We start from the raw sequence: 22870 nt of genomic DNA on the forward strand, positions 1-22870 counted from the left end.
CTCGCCTAACCGTGAATGAGTCCTGTTGATGCCCCCTCTACAGGAATCTGGAATCCAGTCAGTACCCCTACCTGCTCATGGCGGGAGTGGAGGGGGATTGGTCACTATCCTCTCTCCTTTCCCTGAGCGTGTTCCCTGCTCTGCCTCCTTCAGTCTGTCCTGTGGAGACCAGCCAGCAGGCCAGGCAATGCTCTGCTCAAACCCTCAGGGGCTCCGTCTCATTCAGGCTGAAATTCAGGGTCTTTATAGCTATAGACCTTACCTCCAACCCCTACTTAAACACCTGGGGCAACACTTCCTGCCCCAGCCCTGGACAACTTGGCCACCTTCCCTGCCTGGTGTTTCCTACAACGCTTATCACCACCTGACACCTCACATACTGTCTTCTCCTGCTAGCATGTCTGCTCCACAGACGGGGGGTTTTGTCTCGTTCTCTGCTACATCCCTGGGGCCAGTCTGTGTGGTGCCCTGCTGGGTGAAGACTGTAGGCAGGGACACTGCCCTGTAAGGAGTGCTGGAGTGAAGGGAAATGAGCATGCAGGGCTGGTACAGACACATGGGCTGGGCTTTGTGAGCACCACCCACAACACCTTGTGTATGCAAACTCACCCACCTTCCACAGAAACGGAGGCTCAGAGAGGTGGGGTGACTTGCCCAAAGTCACACAGCAAGTAAGCAAGAGAGTGAGGTCAGGCTTAGAGCCCTAGACCTCGACATGGCCCAACTCTGCGGGATACGGGTAGTGGGGGAAAACCCTGCCCAGGATTGTGCGGTCTCAACTCTGCAGAGCTGTGGGGAGATGGGGGAGGATGGTGACTACAGATAGGTGACTCTCCCATCAAAAGAGACTCAGCCAGTTTGTCATTCAGGAATGGTTCCTTCCAAATAAGGAACAGGTGGCCTAATTTCTGTCCCTTTTGAGGGAATCTACATTTTGAACAGGAGATAATGGCCTTAACCTAGCTGTTGTCAACCAGGGTTGACTTGCTCCCCAACCAAGGAGATACCTGATTGAGTCCGAAGACATTTTTGATTGTCATGACTTGGGGAGAAGGATGTTCCTGGCATTTAGTGGGTGGATGCAAGGGATGCTACTAACCACCCTGTAAGGCCCCAGACAGCCCCACAACAAGAATGTGGGGAGTGCCGCTGTTGAGAAAGCTGCCCTTGCAGAGTAGTTCCGGCACCAGGGTCCAAGGATCAAGCCTGAGGGCTCTGGGAGCTTGGGCTACTCTGCTCTGCTCCCGCATGTGTGGGCGGTGGCCTTCATCAGATCCTCTCAGGGCAGTGAGAGCTCCAAGATCAAGAAGCACATCTCTCAGCTCCTTGCTGCTCACAGTGTGGTCTGAGACCCGGCAGTGGCGGCATCTCCCAGGAGCTCGGGAGGGACACAAAAGCCTGCCCTGGACCAACTGAATTGGGACCACCCTCACCAAGATCCAGGCGGTTTGAGCGAAGGGGGACACCAGAGAAGCCCTGGCCTAAGCCCAGATGCAGAGGCCTAAAGGACTGCTCCAGGAAGCAGCAGCTGGACAGAGAGGAACCTTCGGCATCACGTCAAGACCCGGGTAGATGGGCAGATGCCCAGTTACACACGTTCAAGAACAGGGGCAACTAAAATTATTCACAATGGGCAAAGCTTCATTTTTCTCCTTGGAGTGAGTCTTCAAAAAGTCAGCCAAGGCAACCCACCTAGGCGCACTCAGGCCAGGGCAATGGCACCCATGAGGTCACTGGTTCCATTCCCAACCGCCTGGCTGTCCCCTCCCCAGGTTTGGCAGGCTGTGCCTAGGAAACCCCCTCTGGGAGACTCAGCCGTTCCCCCCAGCCCACCCGGTGGTCCCACATGCCCCCCACTCACTTGAGGACCTCCCTGCTCTTCCCCAGCAGGGATTCCAGGTAGGAATAGCCCAAGGCCCGGTAGAAGCAGTTCCCATCCCCCTTGGTCTTGCGGATCCCGGTGAACCTTTTGCTGAGTTCCTGAAGGGCAGAAAAGGAAATGTGGACATCTGCAACACCATCACCCCTTAAGTCCTGTAAGGGCCAGGGCCCACCCTTCCCCCAGGTAGCACCTGCTCCCTGCTCTTGGGCCGGCTGACCCTTCACAGTCTCCCAAATATCCTTCATCACACAAATGTAAAACTGTGCCGAGCCTGTCCTTGTGGCAGCACCCAGTGCTGAACAGACAGGTCAAGGCTCACCCTCAGGTAGTCTACAGTCTGGGGAAATGGACCGTTAGACAATTAGGACAAGACGGGAAGCATGGGAGTGCCTTGGAACAGTGGCATCAGAAGTCTAGGAAGGCTTCCAGGAGGAGTAGCACTGAGAGGAGCAAAAGTGATGTGCATGGCGCAGGGGTAGTGTGGCTGAGCAGTGGGCCAGGAGTCTGCAGCCTCTAGAAAAGGACACCTCAGACATAACCACGTGGTCTGGCCAGTCTTTCAAACATTGCTCAAAAGGTGTGGCCCTCCCCAGGCCACTCACCTCCACTCTGCTCCTAGCTGCCAATCTCTGCAACGCCCTGGAGTCCCCTTGGCTGCCTCATGGGGTTACCATCAGCGTTCTGAGAGCAGAGCATGGGCATCAGGAAGTCCCTGCTCCCATCACAGCAATGACAAGGCTTGGAGTTAATGGGGCCCATCTCAGGCAGGCCAACAGGGAAGGTCATGCTCCTTGGGAACCCCATCTTACCTCCTGAGAGGGTTCCAGGGTACACGAGTCCCTATGGCCCAGCCTTTGCTCCTGCCCCAGGAAGTGCTCCCTGTGGCTGCAGGAGATAGTCCTGCCAATGAGCAGAGGAAGCAGAGGTGTGCTGCCCCCAGAGATGGAGAGAGCCCAGGCTCCTCCTGCTGCCCTGGTTCTGTGAGCTGTCCCTGCACCCTTCTGGCCAACTCCTCTTTTGCATAGCTCAGCTGGAGTGGCTCTTCCCCACTGAGAGATGCCCTAGCACTGTGGTTCTGGATGCAGCTTAGAGATCAGGCTGCCTGCTCCAAACCCCAGCTTGTCCACTCACTAGCTGTAGGATGGTGGGCCTGCTATTTAGCATCTGTGCCTCGGTTTCCTCAGCTGTAAAATGTGGATATAAAAGTACTGATTTGCAACCTTGTCATGAGATCTCAGTGAGTATATGAAGCATTTAGGATAGTACCTAGCTTTAAAAAAGCCCTATATAAATATATACGTATACATATATTTTTGACAATTAAAAGATTTCTCATTAAGGCAAATACCCAACATGAAAATATTGTGGGATTCCTTTAATTTGCCCGGGAGCCCGGCCCCAATGCTAAGCCACTCTGCCTTCAAAGTGGTACCTTTGACTCCAATCCCAGCTCCAGCACATTTGCTCCAAGATCCTCTCCCCTGCAAACCTCCATCTCACCTGGATTTTCCTCTGGTATATCCTGTTTTCAGGATGATCCCGAAGAATTGATAGAATGTCACATTTTTCTGATATTAGGTTGAAAGATGTTTCACTCTGAAAGAAAAGGAAGCAAAGCTGTGTGACAATTTCAAAGCAACTGATGGGCTTCCACCAGGTAGAAAGCCTCTCAACTGCTAGTTACATGACATAGTAAATGTTACCTATCCACAAAGGGCACACTACCAGTTATCTTGGATGTCATGTTCCCTGGTCAGGATCGGCCCCATCCTTTAGGGATGTCATCCTGTAACTTCCGAATGGACTCACTTTAGGATATAACTCCTCGAACCTAGTGAGCCTTCATGCTGGAGTATGAGGTATCCCCTTGTCTCCTGCCCTTCCTGTCTCACTCATTCATTCTTTTATTTGCCAACAATACCTAAACTTCCAGCCTGCACAAACCACCTTTTGACAATCTGCAAATAGAGGTTAGAACATCTGGTGGATGTACCACCTACCGGCCAAAGTCCATATTGCAGCCCAGCTGGAGCCTGGATCCATTCCAACCCAGAGATAAGCTTCCTGGCCCAGAGGCAGGGCTCTGGAGGGCTGAGAAGAAATCCACAAGGAGCAGGTCATGGCAGGAGGTGGCTTCGGGGCCAGGGAAAGGGCAGGAGACATCTCTGTTTTAACAGCCAACTCCCTACCAGCCTCCTCTCTGTCTCAAACTGTTCCTGCCCAGTGCCCAAATGGCAGATGCACCCCTGCCTCCAACCCATCCCTAGAACAGCTCTGATCACAGCATGAAAGCAATGGAAGAGAAATTGGCATTAAAGCCACATGTCGGGATCCCTGGGTGGCGCAACGGTTTGGCGCCTGCCTTTGGCCCAGGGCGCGATCCTGGAGACCCGGGATCGAATCCCACATCAGGCTCCCGGTGCATGGAGCCTGCTTCTCCCTCTGACTGTGTCTCTGCCTCTCTCTCTCTCTCTCTCTCTCTGTGACTATCATAAATTTAAAAAAATAAATAAATAAATAAATAAATAAAGCCACATGTCATTTAGTTTAAGAGAAGTGGGCCTGGTGTCTGCACACAACCCAAGGAGACAGTTATTCAACATTGCACAGCTGTAAGGTTGGTGTTACTTGGGATTTTTGTGAATAGAAAAGCTTTCCATCTATTGCTATCATTTTTGACAGAGTTGTCAGAGCTCACCACTTTCACTTTATGCCTCTGACCACACGGGCCTTTCCTGGGCAGCCTCTCCACCTCCTCACAGACTGAGGGCTAGGGCTGAGGGCTCACAGAGGAGCTTTGATGTTACAAGCTCCTTTCCACCTGGAAAAATGTCTGGATTTTTGATGATTAGATTTCACCAAAGTTCATCACTGGAAGCACAGAGCTGGACCACAAGATCACACAATGAGGTGTAAGTGACTTCTAGGGCTGCCCATCTCTACATTGGACTCAAACTTCTATCTGACAATGAGCTTCTTTGCTCCGATTCCTGTGTCCAGCATCCAGGACAGATGAGAGGAGCTTTGACTGGGAAGGGGGCATTTCTGGGGGGTTGGATGCTCCCTGCCATCAACGTCACCAAAGCCACGCAGGCCTCCCTCGGCGGATGACAGCTTGTCACACTACTGAGGCCTTCCATTTACCTGATGCCCCAGGGCCCATCATAAGGCATGGAAGAGAGCAGAGGGTGAGAGATTTGTTAAACAAACAAAAGCCACCATATCCAGAAGGACTCCCTGCTTGCCCCACCCCACCCAAGTCAGGCTTGGGCTCTCCCCTGAACTCACACTTTTTATTCCTTTTCTCCCTTTCTGGTGGCCCCAAACATGCTCTCTCCTGAATTTGGGGGAGTCAGGCCAACTTCCCAGAGAAAAACCTGAGTGGAGAAGGATGAATGTATCATCCCAAGAACAGGAGGAAAAGGCTTTCTAAAAGAGGGAACAGGGATGCAAATGCTTGTTGGTGGGGGAAGAGATTCTGGGTTTCATTTCTGGAAGCTTCCATTCCATACTCAGCCTTCTCTGCAAAATTAAGTCAGCCTCCTTCCTCACTTCAGCTTGGACATGACAAGAGCAGGGAAAAGTTAACATGTTTTGATCTTTGCTAAATCATAGAGGATTTCCATTATCAGCATAACAACTGCTGGTATGCAATTTTGCACTCTTACTACTATGTGCTAGTAAAACAGTTACCCACAGGACCCCATAAGTTTCATAATAAAAAATCCACTTCTGCTGCTTTGAGGGAAAGGCAAGGGGACACTCAGGTGTGTTTAAACACAGCAGGTGCGCCCGCTCTACAGAACCCTCTAGCTCACATTCACTTCCTTCCAGCGTCCCATTACCCACCTCACTAACAAAAGTCTCGTTTTATAGACAGTGGACTGCAAACGTCGGCTTGGGTCTTTCTAAACGTGGATTAAAAAGCAGTACAACTGGTATTTAACGCTGCTTATCCCTGGCCTGCCCCAAACAAAGCCCAACCAAACAATGGGGAGGGAGGACATGTAGTTAGGTGTATTCAGTTGCTTCAGAGAGGATATAGTGGAGGCGTGGAAAGGAGTTTAGGGAATTAACCCGAATGATGTAAGGATAAGTACTTATGATAGAAAAGCACCATTAGCAGTCAAAACGAGAATGTTAATAGAAAGGGACACCCACCTTGGACCAGGAAAGCCAGTTTAGGTTTTCCACTTGCCATAATCAAACTTGGCATTTGGGGCAAATTTCCTTAGGCTATTAAATTTATAGGAAAAATATTAAAAAGCAGCTCGGGGTGCCTCTCAGCCACTGAGGGTGGCGCTCACCACACTCGGGGTTCGAGAGCCCTGCTGTCAACACTGGCTTCCCTTCATCCCTGTCCCCGTGCCCCACCCTCTATCGGTAGTCCCTGTGGTACGTGTTTCAGTGTGTACCTGTCTTTTCATTGAGGTAAAATATAAAATATACTCCCATAGCCACTTGTAAGTGTACAGTCCAGGGGCATTAAGTACACATACAGTTGTGCAACGATCACCCAGCTTCTGTCCCCAGAGCATTTTCATCACCCCACCTGACATTCTACCGGCTAAACATTAACTCTGCATTCCCCACCCCACCCCCAGACCCTGCAATCACCATTCTATTTTCTCTCTGAATCTGCCTAGCCTAAGGACCTCATGTACGTGGAATGTACTGGTCTTCTTAAAACTACAGAGTTGTTTTACGTATGCACGTGTTTTAAATGTGCATTACATACTATTCTGCAGATGTCATGGCCTTTTTACGTTGCTTCACTTAATACTACTTTAAGATTTACCCCTCCTGATAAATGGTTCCCCTGGTTGGCTTCCTCCACCCCAGGTGCCGGCAGCTCCAAGGCCCCCTTAGTGGTCGCAAGTGTACTTATGGGGCTGGGGGAGGGGTGGAGGGGGACCAGGATTTCCAGAATGGCCCAAATCAGCTTGAGGTTCCTGTCCTGGTCCCTGTCCCCAGCAGCACAGCCCTGGTCACAGCTCTGGGGGAAAACGAGGATCTGAAACTCCACGGAGAACCTGGGCACGGCCTCAGTTTACTGGCCCATAAATCAGGTACAAGGCTTTCTGGGTTTGATATTGGCTGACTCTAATTGGTGTTTTGTTATTTTATTTTATTTTAATTGTGCCTGAAAATTTCCAGGATGTTGAAAGGACAAGCCTGACAATGTCCCATTGGCCCTAATCAGGCCACCTGAAAGGATTTTAGTCTTTAATTGCTGGTTTGCAAATAGATGCTAATTAAGTCAGGCAGCTGGCAACTCTGCTTGGAAGGGGCATTTAGCAGGTTAAGTCGAGGCCTATATTTCAAAGTGAGAAATGCACTAGCAGGTGGGCTTGGCATTCAGACCAGGTTTGTGTCCTCCTCCTCCTCGCGGAGAGCCTGGACTGCTTTCCTACCACAGCCTCAGAGCCAGGGCAGGAATCAAAGCACTTGGTGTGCTGCAACTGATCCCAACCCGAGTCCACACCCACTCCAAATGCAGGAGAGTCAGATTCCCCAATTTCCTCTGGTAGTCTCTCCAAAGTCTCTCTGCAGACTGGTAACCTGGCCACGTAGCCTCAAGCATTGCTCCACCAGCCTCAGACCCCCCAAACGCCAGGCTCACCCAACCCAGATCCTTCTGGCTCCAGGCAGGCAAGACCAGGGCTGGAGCTCCAGGAAGCCTTGGGAAGTGACAGGGACCTTCTGAGAGGAGATGAGAGGAGATTGGCCAGGTTCTGAGCCCTGTCGGTGGGTGACCCCTGGAAACTCTGGACTCTACCGTGAAGGAGCTGGTAGCCTGAGGTCAGACCACGCGGTGAGTCGTGGCTTCTGGGGTACTGGGCCTGGTTAACGAGGCTGACTCAGCCTGTGGTCAGCCTAGCTGGTGGAGCTGCCTCAGAGGGAGGTAGGCTGGCCGAGGGCTACATTAGGAGAGGATGTATAGAATACAGGGATGTATAGGATGATCACTTTTTTTACTGATGAGTGATCAAAATGCTTGGAGGCAAAGGATCTTGGAAAGACCTAGTGCCCTGAACTGGTTTCCTATTGGGGCTATAACAAGTTAGCACACACTCGGTGACTTAAAAACAACACAGATTTGTTACCTGCATTTCTGGAGGCTCCAGGGGAAAACCCATTTCCTTACTTTTGTCACTTTCTAGAAGCTACCTGTGCTCTTTGGTTCACGATCCTTCTCCTTCCAGGATCACAGCTCCTCACTTTAACCCTCCTGCCTCCTCCTCCTCCTCCTCCTCCTCCCCCCTCTTTCTCCACCTCCACCTCTTCCTCCATCACCACCACCACCTGCCCCCCCCCTCCCTTATAAGGACCTTTGTGATTACATCATTGGGCCCACCTGGGTGATCCAGGGCCCTCATCTCAATAACCCTTAACTTCACCACACCAGTGAAGCCCTTGTTGCCATGTAAGGGACCTTATTCACAGGTTCTGGGGATTAGGTGTGGACATCCTCAGGGAGCTATCAGCCTGCCCCTCCCCACCACATGCCCCTTCTGTGCCGTGCAGATAAGGAAACAGGGAAGTCCCTGCATCTGGGCTTCCACCCCTTTTGGGTCACAGTTATTGGCTAGTTTTGCAGAGACTCTGAACTCAGATCCCAGCCACCTCTCATTTGATGTCTGGACTCCTACAGCATCTTCTAAAGGACCCTCTGATTTTCATCTCTGGCCCTAAAGCTCCCACTTTTAAACAGCCACCGGGATGTCTGAGCAGCATCCCCTCAACTATTATGCCCCAAATGCTCTCTTGCTCCATATCTGCCTCCTCTCCAGCTGTCTCCAGCTCCCCAAAAGGCCCCTCCATCCAGCCAGAGCTCATGCCAAACCCAGGACCCCTCCTGCACTCCTCTCTTCTCCATCGACTCTGCTCCTGGGTCAGGCCAGAGTCGCCACCCTCTGCCCTCAGGGAGCCTGCAATAGCATCAGCCCAACCCATCTCCTGGCTTCCACCCCTGCCCCCCTTCCTCACCATCCTCCACAGCAGCCAGCACAGGCAGCTTCACATAAGCCAGAGGAGGACACAACTCTCTTCCATTCTTTCCAGTGGCTCCCCTCACTTAAAGAAAAGACTCAACGTTTTGAAGACAATCTCCCAGGTTCTACGACATCCAGCCTCGCTTACCTTACCCTCCCAGAGCACCAACCACAATGACCCTCTTTGTGTTCCTCCAACAAGACATCCCCATTTCTACCTCAGGGCCTTTGCACATGCTGCTCCTGCTGCCTGGGATGCTCCTCTTAAGACTCAGGTGGCATCACCTCCTCAGAGACGTCTTCCCCGACTGCCCTGTGTAAAATTGCCCCTCCCCCACTACCTTGACTTGCTTTATTTCTTCACATCGGCTGCCATGTAGGTTCACTCATTTCCTTGCAATCTGTCTGTCCCTCTGCTAGAATGTCAACAACATGAGGGCAGGTATTTGTGCATGCCTGTCAAGACCAAATCCCCAGTGCTTGGCACACAGTAATGCTCCAAAAATGCATACTGAGTGGATGGGTGAATGAACAAATGCATGAGCCAGTCTCATCACCCAGCCTGGCCACCTCCAACCCTGTGTCCACCAAACCGCCAGGGAGATCATCCAAGTCAACCACCCCGTACTTGTCAGAAGTCTGTTACAGTCCTCACCCCATCCCCACCGGCAGGATAAAATTCAAAGCCCACAACACAGCATGTTGAAGCCCTTCTCAGCACATCCTGACGCTCCCTACTTTTCTAGACTCATCTCCCCGCCCTCCTCTGAGCTCCCTGCATCCACACAGACCTTTCCCAGAATATTCCATTCTTGACCCTGTTTCCATGCCTTTAAGCACACTGTCCCACCCTGCCTGGAATGCACCCTTCCTCAAGTCCTTCCTGAATACTCCTACATATGCTTCAAAACCTCATTCAAAAGACTCCCTCATGAAGCCTTCCCTGATACTCCCTGCACCCTCAGCGACTACCAGCTTTCTGCTGTGCTCCCCAAGCCCTCAGTCAGGCCTCTTAGGCCATGATCAGTAGCTCAGGGATTGCTTGCATCCAGCTCTGTCTTGACCAACAGGTATCAAGCTCCTAAGCAAGGTTAGGCCCCTCACCTTTCTCATCACTGCCCATCATGGGGCCTGATGACTAGGGGCTTGTTTGACAAATAAAATAACAAAGCACGGAAGGGCCCTGTGGTTTCACTATTCACCTCTCACACTCATGTATTCACCAAATGTTAACTGGATTTTGAGTGAACACTTATTACCTACAGCCCAGCCAGTGGCAGCCTCTGCCCTCCCAGGGGGTCCTGTGCCTTCTCCACAGGCCTCTAGCTTAGCCCAGTGTCTTTGAAATGGAAGAGGAAAGAAGATGGTGTATTTCCCAAGGACGTTCCTCTCCTCTGCTGCCCCCGCACACATAGCCCCATTCACACCACGCAGGAACATAAAAATTGCCACATAGCACAGTACGTGGCTAACAGTAGGTGCTCAGTAAATGCCAGCAGACCCTGCGCGGCCCTGCCCCACCCCGTGATTCCCAGGCAGACACCCTCCTCAGTGCATTCACCACTTCACCCCTCTCCAAGGCCCCCAAGCCTTCCCTGACAGGGTGAAGGTTTGGTGCTTCTGACCCCATCTGCCCTCTGACTTCTGGTCTTGAGAGTCCAGGGCAGTGGGGAAGGTGGAATCAGAGGCCTCACTGTCTAGCACAGAGACCAAAAGTTCAGGTCCTCGTCGCCACCGTCCCTGCCCTGTTCTCAGCTTCCCAACGGTGGCCTCTGGCTCCAGGGTGGCGTTTTGAACTCATTATTACCCCAGCTCCTGCCACTCCGTAGTGGGTGATGGATGCAGAAACACCTGGGCCCCCTTCCAGGAGCAGCAGAGCCAGGGAAACCCTGGGGCACTGGGTAGAAGCAGGAAGCTGATGCTTCCAGATGCCCCAGAGGCCTTGGGCCATACCCCAGCAGCCGGCTGCTTTGTCCGGGGCAGCCCTGACTTAGCTGCCCTGGCTGCTCGTGCCACACTCAACGTGCCAGGCCGTGACCAGGCTTTGACCCATGCGCCAGCCCAGGAGCGTCCTGAAGGGATGGACCACCTCCCTGCGCAGACAGGAGAGGGAGGGGACCAAGAAGAACGGGGCATGCGTGTGCACCCACTTCCAGGACCCTGGTACCACAGGAGCAGCTGTAGCTGGTTACCTAGGCCGGGCGCTCCGCGGGCGTCACCTCATGTGGCCCTCACAGTGCCTGCTGTGCAGATGCGCCAAGTAGTGCTAGGGGTGGGGGGCAGCCCAACCAAAGCCTCTTGGCTTTCCAAGGGGTGGAGATGGCATCTGAACTCAGAGCTGTATGACCCCAAGCCACCGTAAGGGCCACCAGCCCCTACACTCTACAGGCTCCCTGGAGCAGGGGGCTAAGGATTAAAGGGTTTCAGGCAGTCGCCACACCAGGTTGCTCCGTTGCTCGCAGGGTGCCCGGCTCCTCCCCCCACCACCTGCAAGGTGGTCTGATGTAACACAAGGAGCACTGGACTGGGAGTCCAGAGGCCTGCGTTCAAGTCCCAGGTCTACTACCACAATCAGTCCCCGCCCTTTGCTTATCTGGGCCTCAGTTTCCCCTCCCACGCAAGTTCCAGGGTCGGCCTGGCCCAGGGTGGCTCTGGGGCCGTTTCTGCTCCCGTACTCTGAATCAAGGGTTCCCCCGGCCTCCGCCGCGGCCCCCTAACTCATGTGCTTGCAACTTGAGGCGCCTCTCCATGTGCATCCCAACAGCACACACCTCTGTTGATCCGCGGGATGGAGAGGACGTCCCCCCCCACCCCGGGGCTCCTGCACCTCCTGGGTCACTTGCGGGGCTTGGGGAGGAGGGGTGGCGCGGGGAGCTGCCCACTGCGCGGCTACTTAACAAAGACGGCGACCCGCAGCCCCGGGGCCTCTCGGTTCCCTTCCGTCGAGGGCGCCTACACTGCGCCGTCGGGGCGACACCCTGGGGACACGGGGGCGGGCGCACCACGGACGCGGGGCCCGGAGCCCAGGCTGGGTCCCCGCGCCGGGCGTCCACGGGGCACGGCGGGGCGCGCCTCGGGCCTTGCAGGGCCTCCCCGGGGAGGACGGGGACCCCCCCCCAGCACCCGTCGCGGCGACTCCCCGTTCCCAGGGGTCCGAACGCCCCGGGACCCGCGCTGGGGGCTGAGCCCGGCGCCCGTGCCCCGACCCGCGAGCGCACAGGCGCCCCGGCGGCGAGCCCGCCCCCCGCGCCCCCCGTCCAGCTCCCCTCCCCCCGCCCCCCTCCACGACCACTGACCATAGTGGCCGCAGCCGTCGGGCCAGGTCCCGCCCCAGCGGGCAGCGATCCGGTGCGGGAGGGCGCCGCGGGAGCCACCGGCTGGCTCCGCCGTTGGGCCGGGCGGCGGGGGCCTCGAGGGCGCGGGGGCGAGCGGAGAATGCACCCGACCGCTCCGCAAACCTCGGGCTAGACCTCCACTGTGTCCCAGCGAGACGCACGCCCCGCGATTGACGTCTGAGGCGGGCAATCAGCAGCTGGGACGCAGGACGTCACAGAAAGTGGGTGGGACTCCACGCGCCTTCAGCCTATGCTTCAGGGTTTATTTGACAGGGCACCGCCCCCTTTTAAAGACACAGAAAGCTTTTAACTAGCAAAGGAGTTAGCCCGACCCAGAAAGGCTTCATTTGTAAAGGCTGAAGGGCTTTAGACCAAAACTGCAAATTGAGGCCTCCTGAAAGATTAGTCGGCTCTCATTAATTTCTCAACAAGGCCACGTAAGTATAGTTTGCTCCAGATCAGAGGACAGGTGCTTGGGGAACACGTGCCCAATAACATCAAGTTACCTGCCTGCCCTTGTGTAGCTTCTAAGTAATGTTTTACCCACTTCCAACTCATGAGTCAGTCGGTTAGCAGGCACCCAATTAATGGTTGTTGAGTGAATGAATTTCCAGGATTGTTGATGCTGTGCCTCTGGAATCCTAAGGCTGCGTACGTGTGGCACAGACGTAAATCAGGTCTGGTGACTCAGCCTGCATACAAGCTCATTATTACAAAACATCAAACACAGGAATATGTATCCTTCAAAGATTCATTCACCAGCCCTGCCCCCCTTCCCCAGGAGATGCTTCCAGTGGGGGAGGGAGGGTTTCTGGGGAAGGGGGGGGGGCTCCAGTGCATTCCATGCATCAATTTACAGGTGTCAAAACTCCCAGGTCCGTGTGTTAAGCAATTGCCCCATTCCCATGCTCACTGTCCTGCCCCAGGCACCAGGCTTGACTCTTGGACAAACAAGCATCTGTGTCTTCCAAGTGCACATCATTTACTACGTAGGGAATCTAGGCTTTAATCGTAGCTGGAGGAGCGAGAACAACAAAGATGAGTTTTTATTGAACACTCACTGTGTACTAGGCGCTGTCCTCAACTCTCAACCTGTATCATCCTACTTAATGTTCTGACAACTAATTTACAGGGATAGGTTGCCTTATTATCATCCCTATAATCCTTGTTTTACAGATGAGGAAACTGAGGCACAGAGACATTTAAGGTACTTGCCCAAATTCGCCCACCATACATTGGGATTCGATCCCAGGCAGCCTGACTCTGGAGCTGGTTCCAAACTCATTCTGCTGAGGAACCATGCATGTGATGATGAGGGTGCGTACCACCACGCCCTGTTTGCTTTTGGAGGGCTCTGCTCCTTGTTTTTTTTTTATAGCCAAGGGAGTCAGAGAGGTAAGAGAAGCAGCCCAGTGCTGCTCAGCGACAAAGTGGCCTAGCCAGGCTGGTTCCCCGGACTTTTGACTCCTCATCCGGTGCTCACTGAAAGCTGTGCTGGGCTTCACTCCGTGTGGAAATACCTGAGCCAGGTGTGCTTCCACAGAGAGCAGGTGACGAGTCTTTGCTGGGGAAGGGAGGGCACAGGCTTAGCCCTGATCAAGCTCACAGCTGAGGCGTTGAGGGCCTCCGGGAGGAGGACCCTGAGTGGGCTGAGGCTTCTAGGAGCCCTGTGTTGAGCCATACTAGGCCTCGAGCCCTTGGTCCACTTTCCTCCCCTCCCCAGGCCACAGCAGCTCCAAGCTAAGCTGGCATCCCGAATTTGGAAGGAGCGTCGGGCTGGAATTCCCAGGGAACACTGGGCTCCAGACCGGCTCTAGACTCTGCCACTCACTGCTGCGTGGCCTCAGACGACTTCCAGGCCCTCTCTGGGCCTCTGATTCCCCTCTTATTGAGAGGGTTGGACAGTTGGAGCAATTAAAAAAAATACTTAAAAAATATTTTAAACAAACAAACAAAAAAATCTTACCCAGAATCTCCATATATGCGTAATGGACTCTATCCTTTACTGCAGCTGGAATGAGCAGGGAAAACTATAATCTCCTGATTCCTAACCCATCTAAGCTCTCCAAGGAAGAAAGAGTCTAGCTGGTTTTCAGGTGGAGTCTGAGTTGAAAATGTGAACAGTCCTTTCAGGGCCTGCCCCATGGAGCCCCTGTCCCTGACCTTCTATGGTGCTGGTCCCTTGTGGCTGTGACTTGGCCGGGGCAGTAGGACATGATAATTACAGGTGTGGGCAGTGGCATCAAGAGTATTTGTGTCATGATTCCCATGTAATAGCTTTTGAGCAAGCCACACCTCCCTGTGCCTCTGTTTCCTTGTTTGTAAAGTGGGGGTGTTGGTACCTACCTCAAAGGTCGGTTGCAAAGACTCAATGAGCTGACCCTGAAAAGCACTTGACACTGTGCCTAGTATCCAGGAAGTACCCAAAATATGTGGGCTTTGCAGGGGCCTGAGTCTCGTTCATCCTTGTGGGATGGAGCCTGAGGGGGACAAGGTAAGAACTTGCACGTGGCAGGGAGGAGGTCCAAGGCTGTTTGTGCCTGTGCACCTGCAAGGGGGGGTGTCTGCCCTCTGCTAGATCAGTGAGACAAAGCTGGGACCTCAGGTGGCTACACCGTGCGGCCAGGAGCTGGTGGCGGAAGCCCATCTTTCTGCTGCTCTTTACACTGACCACACTCTCCCTGCCCTGTGAACCCCAGCCCCAGCGCTGTGCAGGGGGGACCAGGACGCCGGGCGACCTGTCAAGTGCTTTACTTCCTTGCACAACCCAACGCTGCCCTCCAGGCTGCTCCCACCCCGTCGTTATCGTGCAGAGCCTGGAACTTTGAGCTGGAAAGCTTGAGGTGCAAACCTGTGTGTTGTTTCCCTGATGGGGGAGATCAGGAAAAATCAGAGCTGGACTTAGTCCCCTCCCCTCCCCCACGCCTGTCCCCTGGGAGCTGCCGGCCAGCCCTGGAGGTAGCAGGTTGCCCTGGTTCCCACTCCCAGGGGCAGGAATGAGGAGAAACCATTTATTTTTCAGAAAAGGCATTTCCAAGAAAAACAATGAAAGTTGGGAGAGTTGAGAATGGGTAGGCAGGTCTGACTGAATAGGGAGAGAACATTCTGGAATCTGGGAAGCGGTGGAAGCAGGTGTCCCAGAACAAGGGGCGCTCTTCACTGTCCTGTCACCTGTTGGCACCGCCCAAGGGAACACAGGATCCCGACCTGGCAAAGATCCTTTCTGTGCCCTCCTTCAAAGCACAGTGTATGTTAGGTCGGGGGTGGGGGCGGTACAGGACCCAAGGCCATTCATTCAACACTCAGCAAAGATTTACTGCACATCTGACAGGCAGATGCGTGACTGGCACCGACTATGCACATCTGTGCACAAAAATGACAAAAACTCGCTGCCTTCACTCAGCCTCCATTCTCACGGGGACGTCACCACCAATGACTCTGCACTGAACCAGTTGCGCAGGACCACACAACCCCCAACGGGTTGGCGGAGGATGGAGAGGGAACCCCGCAAATGTTCGAGATTTAACTTTCCACCAGGCAGCCCGGGGAGAGGGGACACACGGTGAGAGGTAACTCGAGTTAGACCACAAAAGGCATGTGGCCTCTCTTGGACCCTGCAGGAGGGTTCCAGGGAGCCAGTCCCACGACGGGCTGCTCGGGCTTCCGAAATGTGAGACAAGGAAATCTAGAAGAGAAATCCTTTTGTGAGGCTGGGCTCCCCCAAGTCTCTGCTCACTGTTCAGATTAAACACGGCCTGCAGCCCCCGGAGAGGAGTAGATGGGCCAGGTTTCCAGCCAGCTGCCCACCTGTGTGCTTCCCCAGGCCTGGGCTCTGAAAGCTAACATGTCTTCAGCTCAGACAGCAAGTGTTGTACCCCCGCAGCCTCGGGGGGCTGGGTGGGAAGGGCTCCCTGCTTCCATGGGAGGAGAAAGCAGTGGGTATGGTTCACAGGAAGCTGAGGCCAGGGCAGGGTGGGGGCCCTGGGCTTGGTGGGCGCTGCTAGTCCCAGCCCTGGCCTCACCATCCTCGGAGGGGGCAGAGAGCCCACCTCCTGGACGTGTCCTAGTTAGGAGACCTGTGGCAGGTCTGTGACCTCTGTGAGAGGCAGCCTCTAACGGCCTCTAGCAACCTGCCTCTTGTGTTCACACCACTGTGACCCTCTCCCCTCAAGCATGGGCTCGACTTCAGTGGCCAGTTGCCACCTCTGAGAGTAGGACTGTGGCTTCTGTCCTGCTTGTTCCCCCTTCTCTGTCATCGGCCACCTGGTGGTCCAACAGCCAGCAGCCAGTGAAGAGCTCAGGCTCCCAGTCCCACAGCCTGTGAGGAACTTTTCCCAGTGGCCACGTGCATGAGCCTGGAAGCTGATTCTCCTCTGGTCAAGCCTTCAGATGAAGCCACAGGTCTGGCTGACAGCTGGACTGAAGCTTAGAGGAGAGACCTGGAGCCAGAGGACCCAGCCCCGCCCAGATGCTTGACCCCAGGAATAATAAGGAGGTAATAAATGTTCATTATCTTCAGCAGAGTTGGGGGGTGACTTGTTATGCAGCCTCCGATGACTAATACAGCCTCTCTTGCTCTTAGCCACAGTCCACTTTTCTATGAAATGAGATTAATGATACTTGTATCTCTGGGGAACCGTGTGGGTGACCCCCCCATCACTTCCTCAGACCCCCGTTGGAGGCCCAGTGGGGCTTCCACCCCACCGTCTTCTCTATTGCTTTAGCCACACAAGACAATGTCTAATTGCAAACTCTGGCAAGTGCTGGAAAGAAAGAGGATAGGGTACGGTGGGAGCAGGTAACTGAGGGCTCTGGCCTTGTCTGGAGGTGAGTTTTGAGCTGAAATCTAAAGGATGGGTTGGAGGAGGTGTCATTTGTCCTCTTCCATGCCCCCAGCATTAGTCTCTTTCTCAGCACTTTATGACTCCCGGCCCACCCTTGATCACAGGGCATGACTCCTCCTGTGTGCCTGCCTTGGGTAAGGTCCCAGAGGGCAGGGACCAGGTGACCACAGTACACTGAGCAGGGGGCTCGTGGCAGGTGCTGCTGTGGTCCTCCGGGCCGGAGACGGGCATGCAGGGACTAGGACAGGGCCCATAGAGCAGGGAAGTGTGCAGTGTCGGGAGAAGGCCGTGTGGACAGGACCTGGTGGTGGGCTGGGTGTAGAATGGCAGGAGGGAGGGTCCAGGGTGACGCGAGATCTGCTGGCCCAGGCGACAGGTAGGAGAGCCGGCAGGAGACAGCACGGGCTGTTAGCAGAGCTCGGTGCCCGAACAAATCCCATGAATCCCATCTCCCAGGACATGAAAAATAGAAAAGTTCAGGGCTGGGTGATCCCTGGAAACTCCTTAGGCCTCTGGGGAGCCTGTGCTTACAGACACCCCAGAGCTCCGCCAGCCAGAACTGGAAGGACAGCAGACACACAGAACAGCCCCCTGGAGCATCTGCTGTCCTCAAAGATATTTTGTAGGTAGAAAACATGATTTTATATATATATATATATATGAATAACGTATTATGAAACACAATGCGAATCAGCTTTTAAAAAATTTTCAGATGAAACAAAAGTGCAAAGCTGCTCCGTTCCCCTCAGGCCTGAGCACCAGGTCCCCGAAAGTCTGGGTTCACTCTCCTCTGCCGTTAGAGGCATTTGGGGGAAAGTTCTAGAAACTTGAATTAGGAAAAGTGCCCTAGCTTTGAGGTCAGCCAGGCTTGGGTTCGCCACTTGTTTGCTGTGTGACCTGGAGCCAGTTACTGCACCTCTCTGAGTTAAAGTATTCGTTTCGGTTGTCTTAGAAAAACCCTGTCCCTCCCAGAAGGACTTTGAGGACACGTTCCTCTCGGACCGGCTTTCCGACTCCTGATTCTCACCTTCTTCCTACTTGCTGAAGGAGAATGAAAACTCGTTCATCTTCTAGGTGGCAGCTCTATTTGGAGCCCGTGGACTGGGGCTAATGTCCCCGCTCCTCCACTGAGCGGCTGTGTCGCCTTGGGCCAGCCACTTAACCGCGGAGCTGCAGCCTCCCCTTCTGTAACATGGAGCCAGAAAACTAAGGCTAGAGACCAGTGGAAACTAATTCAGAGCCAGAGTCCCCAAACGCGGACGAAAGGCAATAGTCAGGGGGCTGAGAACACTGGCTTCAGTCCTGAAGATGGCCCTGCAGGTGAATAAATTGGCAGGTAGCCTTTTTCTCAGGGACACCAAAGGGAGGATCTATGAGATGCCAAGAAGAGTTAGTTTCCAATTAATCTTCCCAACTTTTCAGTAAAGCTTTCTTTTTCCAGTTATAAAAGTGCACCATGCTCACTGCAGAAACTCCAGAGAATACACCGAAGTGTAGGGATACACCAAAGTGGGGGGCTCAGCAGTTGAGCATCTGCCTTGGGCTCAGGGTGTGACCCCAGGGTCCCGGGATCGAGTCCCACATCGGGCTCCCCGCAGCGAGCCTGCTTCTCCCTCTGCCTGTGTCTCTGCCTCTCTCTCTGTGTCTCTCATGAATAAATAAATAAAATCTTTTTAAAAATACACAAAAGTATAAAGAAGAAAATGAAAGAGTAGAGTCCTAGGATCCAAAGCCACATCATCATGGCAAAACAGCTCTTTTGGTGCACCGAGCATCCCAGCACCCCTCAGATACACAATCCACGCCCATCAGGTCGACTGGTGATCCTTGGGTTGGAGAGACAACGGCGTTGGAAGGAGTGTGCAGGTGTACCTAGCAGCCGCTGCTAGCTTCACTGGCTTGCCATTATGAGCATTTATTTCTGGCTCAGGGTTGGCTGAGGATTGAATGATTCTTGTGCAGCCAAACTGTGTGTTGGAGCCATGTCTGCTCCATGTGGCTCTTATCCCTCTAGAATCAAGGGGTTCCTAGGGGTACGTTCCCTCCATAGCAGAGCTCACTGATGATAAGCCCGTGGCGGGGGGTGAGGGTGCCAGGGGGGATCATGTTTTAAGCCTCTGATTATGTCATAACCCACTAATATCCTATTGGCCAAAGCGATTCACATGGCCAACCCATCATCAAGAGATGGAGAGGAGGGCAGCCTGGGTGGCTCAGTGGTTTAGTGCCACCTTCAGCCCAGGGCATGACCCTGGAGACCCGGGATCGAGTCCCACATCGGGCTCCCTGCACGGAGCCTGCTTCTCCATCTGCCTGTGTCTCTGCCTCTCTCTCTCTCTCTCTCTCTCTCTGTCTCTCATGAATAAATAAAATCTTTAAAAAGAGAGAGAGAGAGAGATGCCCACCAAGAGCGTCCGGCAAAAGTGTGGAAGTGGACACCACCGCGGGACAGTGAAAACTTGGGACCCCTGATTCAATCTGCTGCACTAGGTGGCTATTAACACCTGCCTCCTCCCGAGGATCATGATCCTCTCACCGATAAGCACTGGTTTAGTGCATATCCTTCCACTCTTTTATATAATTTTGACCAAATTTGGCTTATGTTCTGTTTTTCAAATTCCGATAGTTTTTTTTTTTTTTTACCAAGTTGGGCTTAAATTCTATTCTTTAAATCCCTGCTTTTTTTTTTTCCCCCACTTGACTTACATCCTTTATTTTTCCTTCTACAATTTTTGAAAACATGTAATTGCATGGCTGCAGAATTATAAAATCATAAAGTTTGGGCATTACTTATTGAGCTCTTTTTCTGAGATACTTCAGTTCTTTCCAGTTTGGTTATTATAAATAACAATGTGGTGGACATCTTTGTCTAAACACTCTGCCGGCATCTGTAATGGGCATTTCTGGGTTTTGCCCGCCCAGCCTCAGGTCCCACCACCCCGTGATCACAGTAGCCTGGTGTCCCTTGGGGAGAACCATATCTCCCCTTCATTCAACCCATGTAGTTCATGTGGCACCCACCACCAGCTCCAGAGGAAGGACTCTAGCCATAAAAGATATTGCACCTCACTTAAACTCAAAAATTTGAGTCAGACTGGCCAATCAGAGGATGTAGTTCCCTCTAGTTACAGAGATTAGTTAAGGATGGATGCACAGCCTAAGCCTGGCCAATGAGGGATTTGTTTAAAGAGAGGCACCTGCCCCAAGGCGAACCCATCACAATGAACCGTGGGACTTGCCCTGAGACTTTGAGGGGACATTGTTTCTTCCTCTGACCTCAACTCTGGAGGATGCAGGGTGGAGGTCGTTTACATGGAACCAGAGAATGAAGCCAAGGTGTAGAAGAGTAGAGCCCAGAGACAGAGACAGAATTCTGTGGACACTGACCACCTGATCAAGCAGGACCTGAACCTAGGGTCCCTGGCCTTTCAGTTTCATAAGCCAGTGAATTCCCTTATTGGCTTAAGCCAAGTTGAGTTGGGCTCGCTGTCATTTTTGAACCAAGTAGCTCCGTTTTTGTTTGTTTGTTTGTTTTTTTAGCTTAAATTTCTTGGCTTGAAATCATTGAGCCAAAGGACATAAACATTTTTCAAAGCCTCCTGGGACCTCTAATCAAATTGCTTTCCAAAGTTTGTGTAAACATTATCGCACTTTTGGCAGCCTATCTGACAAGCATTAGTGTATTAGCTTAAATTTTTTTACCAGCAGAAATTAAATGGTTTAATCTTTTTAGTGAGGTGAAATATTTTTCATGTTTATAGACCATTTTTATTTTGTGATTCTCTGAATATGAACAGTGGTCATTTACTTTGTGAGAGCTTTTTAAATATCAAAACCACCACCATTTCTTTTTTTAAAAAAGATTTTATTTATTCATGATAGAGAGAGAGAGAGAGGCAGAGACACAGGCAGAGGGAGAAGCAGGCTCCATGCAGGGAGTCCAACATGGTTCTTGAGCCCGGGACTCCAGGATGGTGCCCTGGGCCAAAGGCAGGCACTCAACCGCTGAGCCACCCAGGGATCCCCAATTTATCACCATTTCCTCCCAGTTTATTGTCCTCAGATATTTTGATATGTCTTGAGGTAGATGCATTTCTAATTTTTATGTAGTCAAATTATTTTCAGGTATCACTTCTGTGGCTTTCGTGCTTCCAAAGTGCTTCCTGACTGAAGAGCAGGGCAACACAGACCAGATTTTCTTCTTTTTGGGCATTTGCACACCCGGTATTTCTCACCCTATGCTGGGAGAGCCATCTCATTGGAACTGCCCAGTTCCTGCCTGGAACCACCTGAAACTGCCATAGCAACTGCCTGGCTAAGAATGCAAATTTCTGGGCCCCACCTCAGAACCAGCACTTTCCAGAATAAGTTCCAGGCATCTCCGTGGTTAGCGACTGTCGTAGTAGTTTCAATGATGTGGAAGTTGGAAAGCGACCACTCAAAGGAACTGGAACGTCCCACTGTGTATAGTCTAGAAAGAGGACATAATTTTATTTTCCCACCAAATGTCCAAGCTTTTCAGCACCAACCATTTCCCAATAAACCAACTTTCCCAGGATGGTGTGGAGGAAGAATTTTTCTCACACTTGAAGTTACTTAAAGCTGGAATCCGTTGGCAGGTAATGAGCTCACCGTGTCACAAAGTGTCCAAGCCCTGGACCACCTGGTGTCTTGGGGTCTTGGGGTCTCAGGATCTGATTGGGCAATCAGATGAGGTGACATTTCATCAGGTACCTGACCCCTGCTTTTTTTTCCAAATGCACTTGAAGGCCTTTCTCCAGCTAACATGAAACCCAAGAAAAAGCACTTTAAAGGTACAGGGTTGGGGCTGAGATAGCTTTCTGTCTGACCACAAAGACCAGAAAGGGTAAACCCCGGCGTTCTAGTACCTGCCTGCAGCAGCATCGCCAAGCCCAGCACCCTATCCGTCTATTTCATGACCCAAGCCCCTCTCAGTGGAGGCTGGGAGCTCCTGAAAGACCTGGCTGCCCATTGCAAATGTAGATTGATGGCCAGGCCACTGCCACCCCAGGCACCTGTTCTGATCATCCTCTTCCCTCCCTGAGGAGTGTGACAAAATACCTGAAGTAGACCTCCAAATGCACACCCAGTGCCCAGCGTGCGGATGGCAGGGGGCAGGAGGACAACAGCCCCCCACCCCAGGTGTCCTCACACCTGGAACAGACAGGAAGCCAGAGAACCATGCCCTGGGCCTATAGAAAGGTATATGTCCCCTGCCACCCGGGAGGTTAGACAGGGTGGGGGTGGTGCTCCCACGCTGCCAGGTCCAGTCTTGTCATGCAGATGGGACACTGAAGTCCGGTCAGGGGGAGGAGCAGAGCTGGCTTAGGCATTTGGGATTTGCTATTCCTCCAAAGCAGCAGTTCCCAAAGTGATCCCAGCACCTACAGCATCAGCATCTCTTGGGAATCACATTAGAAATGCAAATCCTCAGGCCTCTAAGACCCCAGGTTGTTCGATCAGAAGCACCTGGAGTAGGGCCACGCTCTGTGTTTTCACAAGTCTTCCCAATGAATGTTGGAATCGAAGAACCATTGGCCTAGCACATGCCCACATCACAGGGGATTGATGGGATGCCTTAGATCTCTTTGGAGAGCAGACTGTCGTGGCAGAGGGAGAACCGGGAAAGGTTAAGAAGGTGGGAGCCTCCCTGCGAGGAACTGAGTACTTGAGTCCTCCAGTCCCAAATCCACGTGATGAAATCCCAACCTCTGGTGTGTTAGGAGGTGGAGCCTTTGGGAGGTGAGTAGGTCCTGCAGGTGGAGCCCCCATGAGTGGGACTAGTGCCCTGAT

General features: G+C 52.8%; 1 protein-coding gene across 1 annotated transcript in view; it reads right to left on the reverse strand.

Annotated features, from left to right (window-relative positions):
- The window catches only part of OTUB2 (OTU deubiquitinase, ubiquitin aldehyde binding 2), an 18949-nt gene extending 6644 nt beyond the window's left edge, over nt 1–12305 (reverse strand). The window contains exons 1-3 of the mRNA XM_041759020.1: nt 12174–12305; nt 3383–3478; nt 1862–1980 (exon numbers count right to left, since the gene is read on the reverse strand). Coding sequence (XP_041614954.1) covers nt 1862–1980; nt 3383–3478; nt 12174–12176 — 218 coding nt within the window. The 5' untranslated portion in view covers nt 12177–12305. The remainder of the gene's footprint in view (nt 1–1861; nt 1981–3382; nt 3479–12173) is intronic.
- Nucleotides 12306–22870: the final 10565 nt, after the last annotated feature.

Source organism: Vulpes lagopus, chromosome 6 (genome assembly GCF_018345385.1).
Source record: "Vulpes lagopus strain Blue_001 chromosome 6, ASM1834538v1, whole genome shotgun sequence".
Lineage (NCBI taxonomy): Eukaryota > Metazoa > Chordata > Mammalia > Carnivora > Canidae > Vulpes > Vulpes lagopus.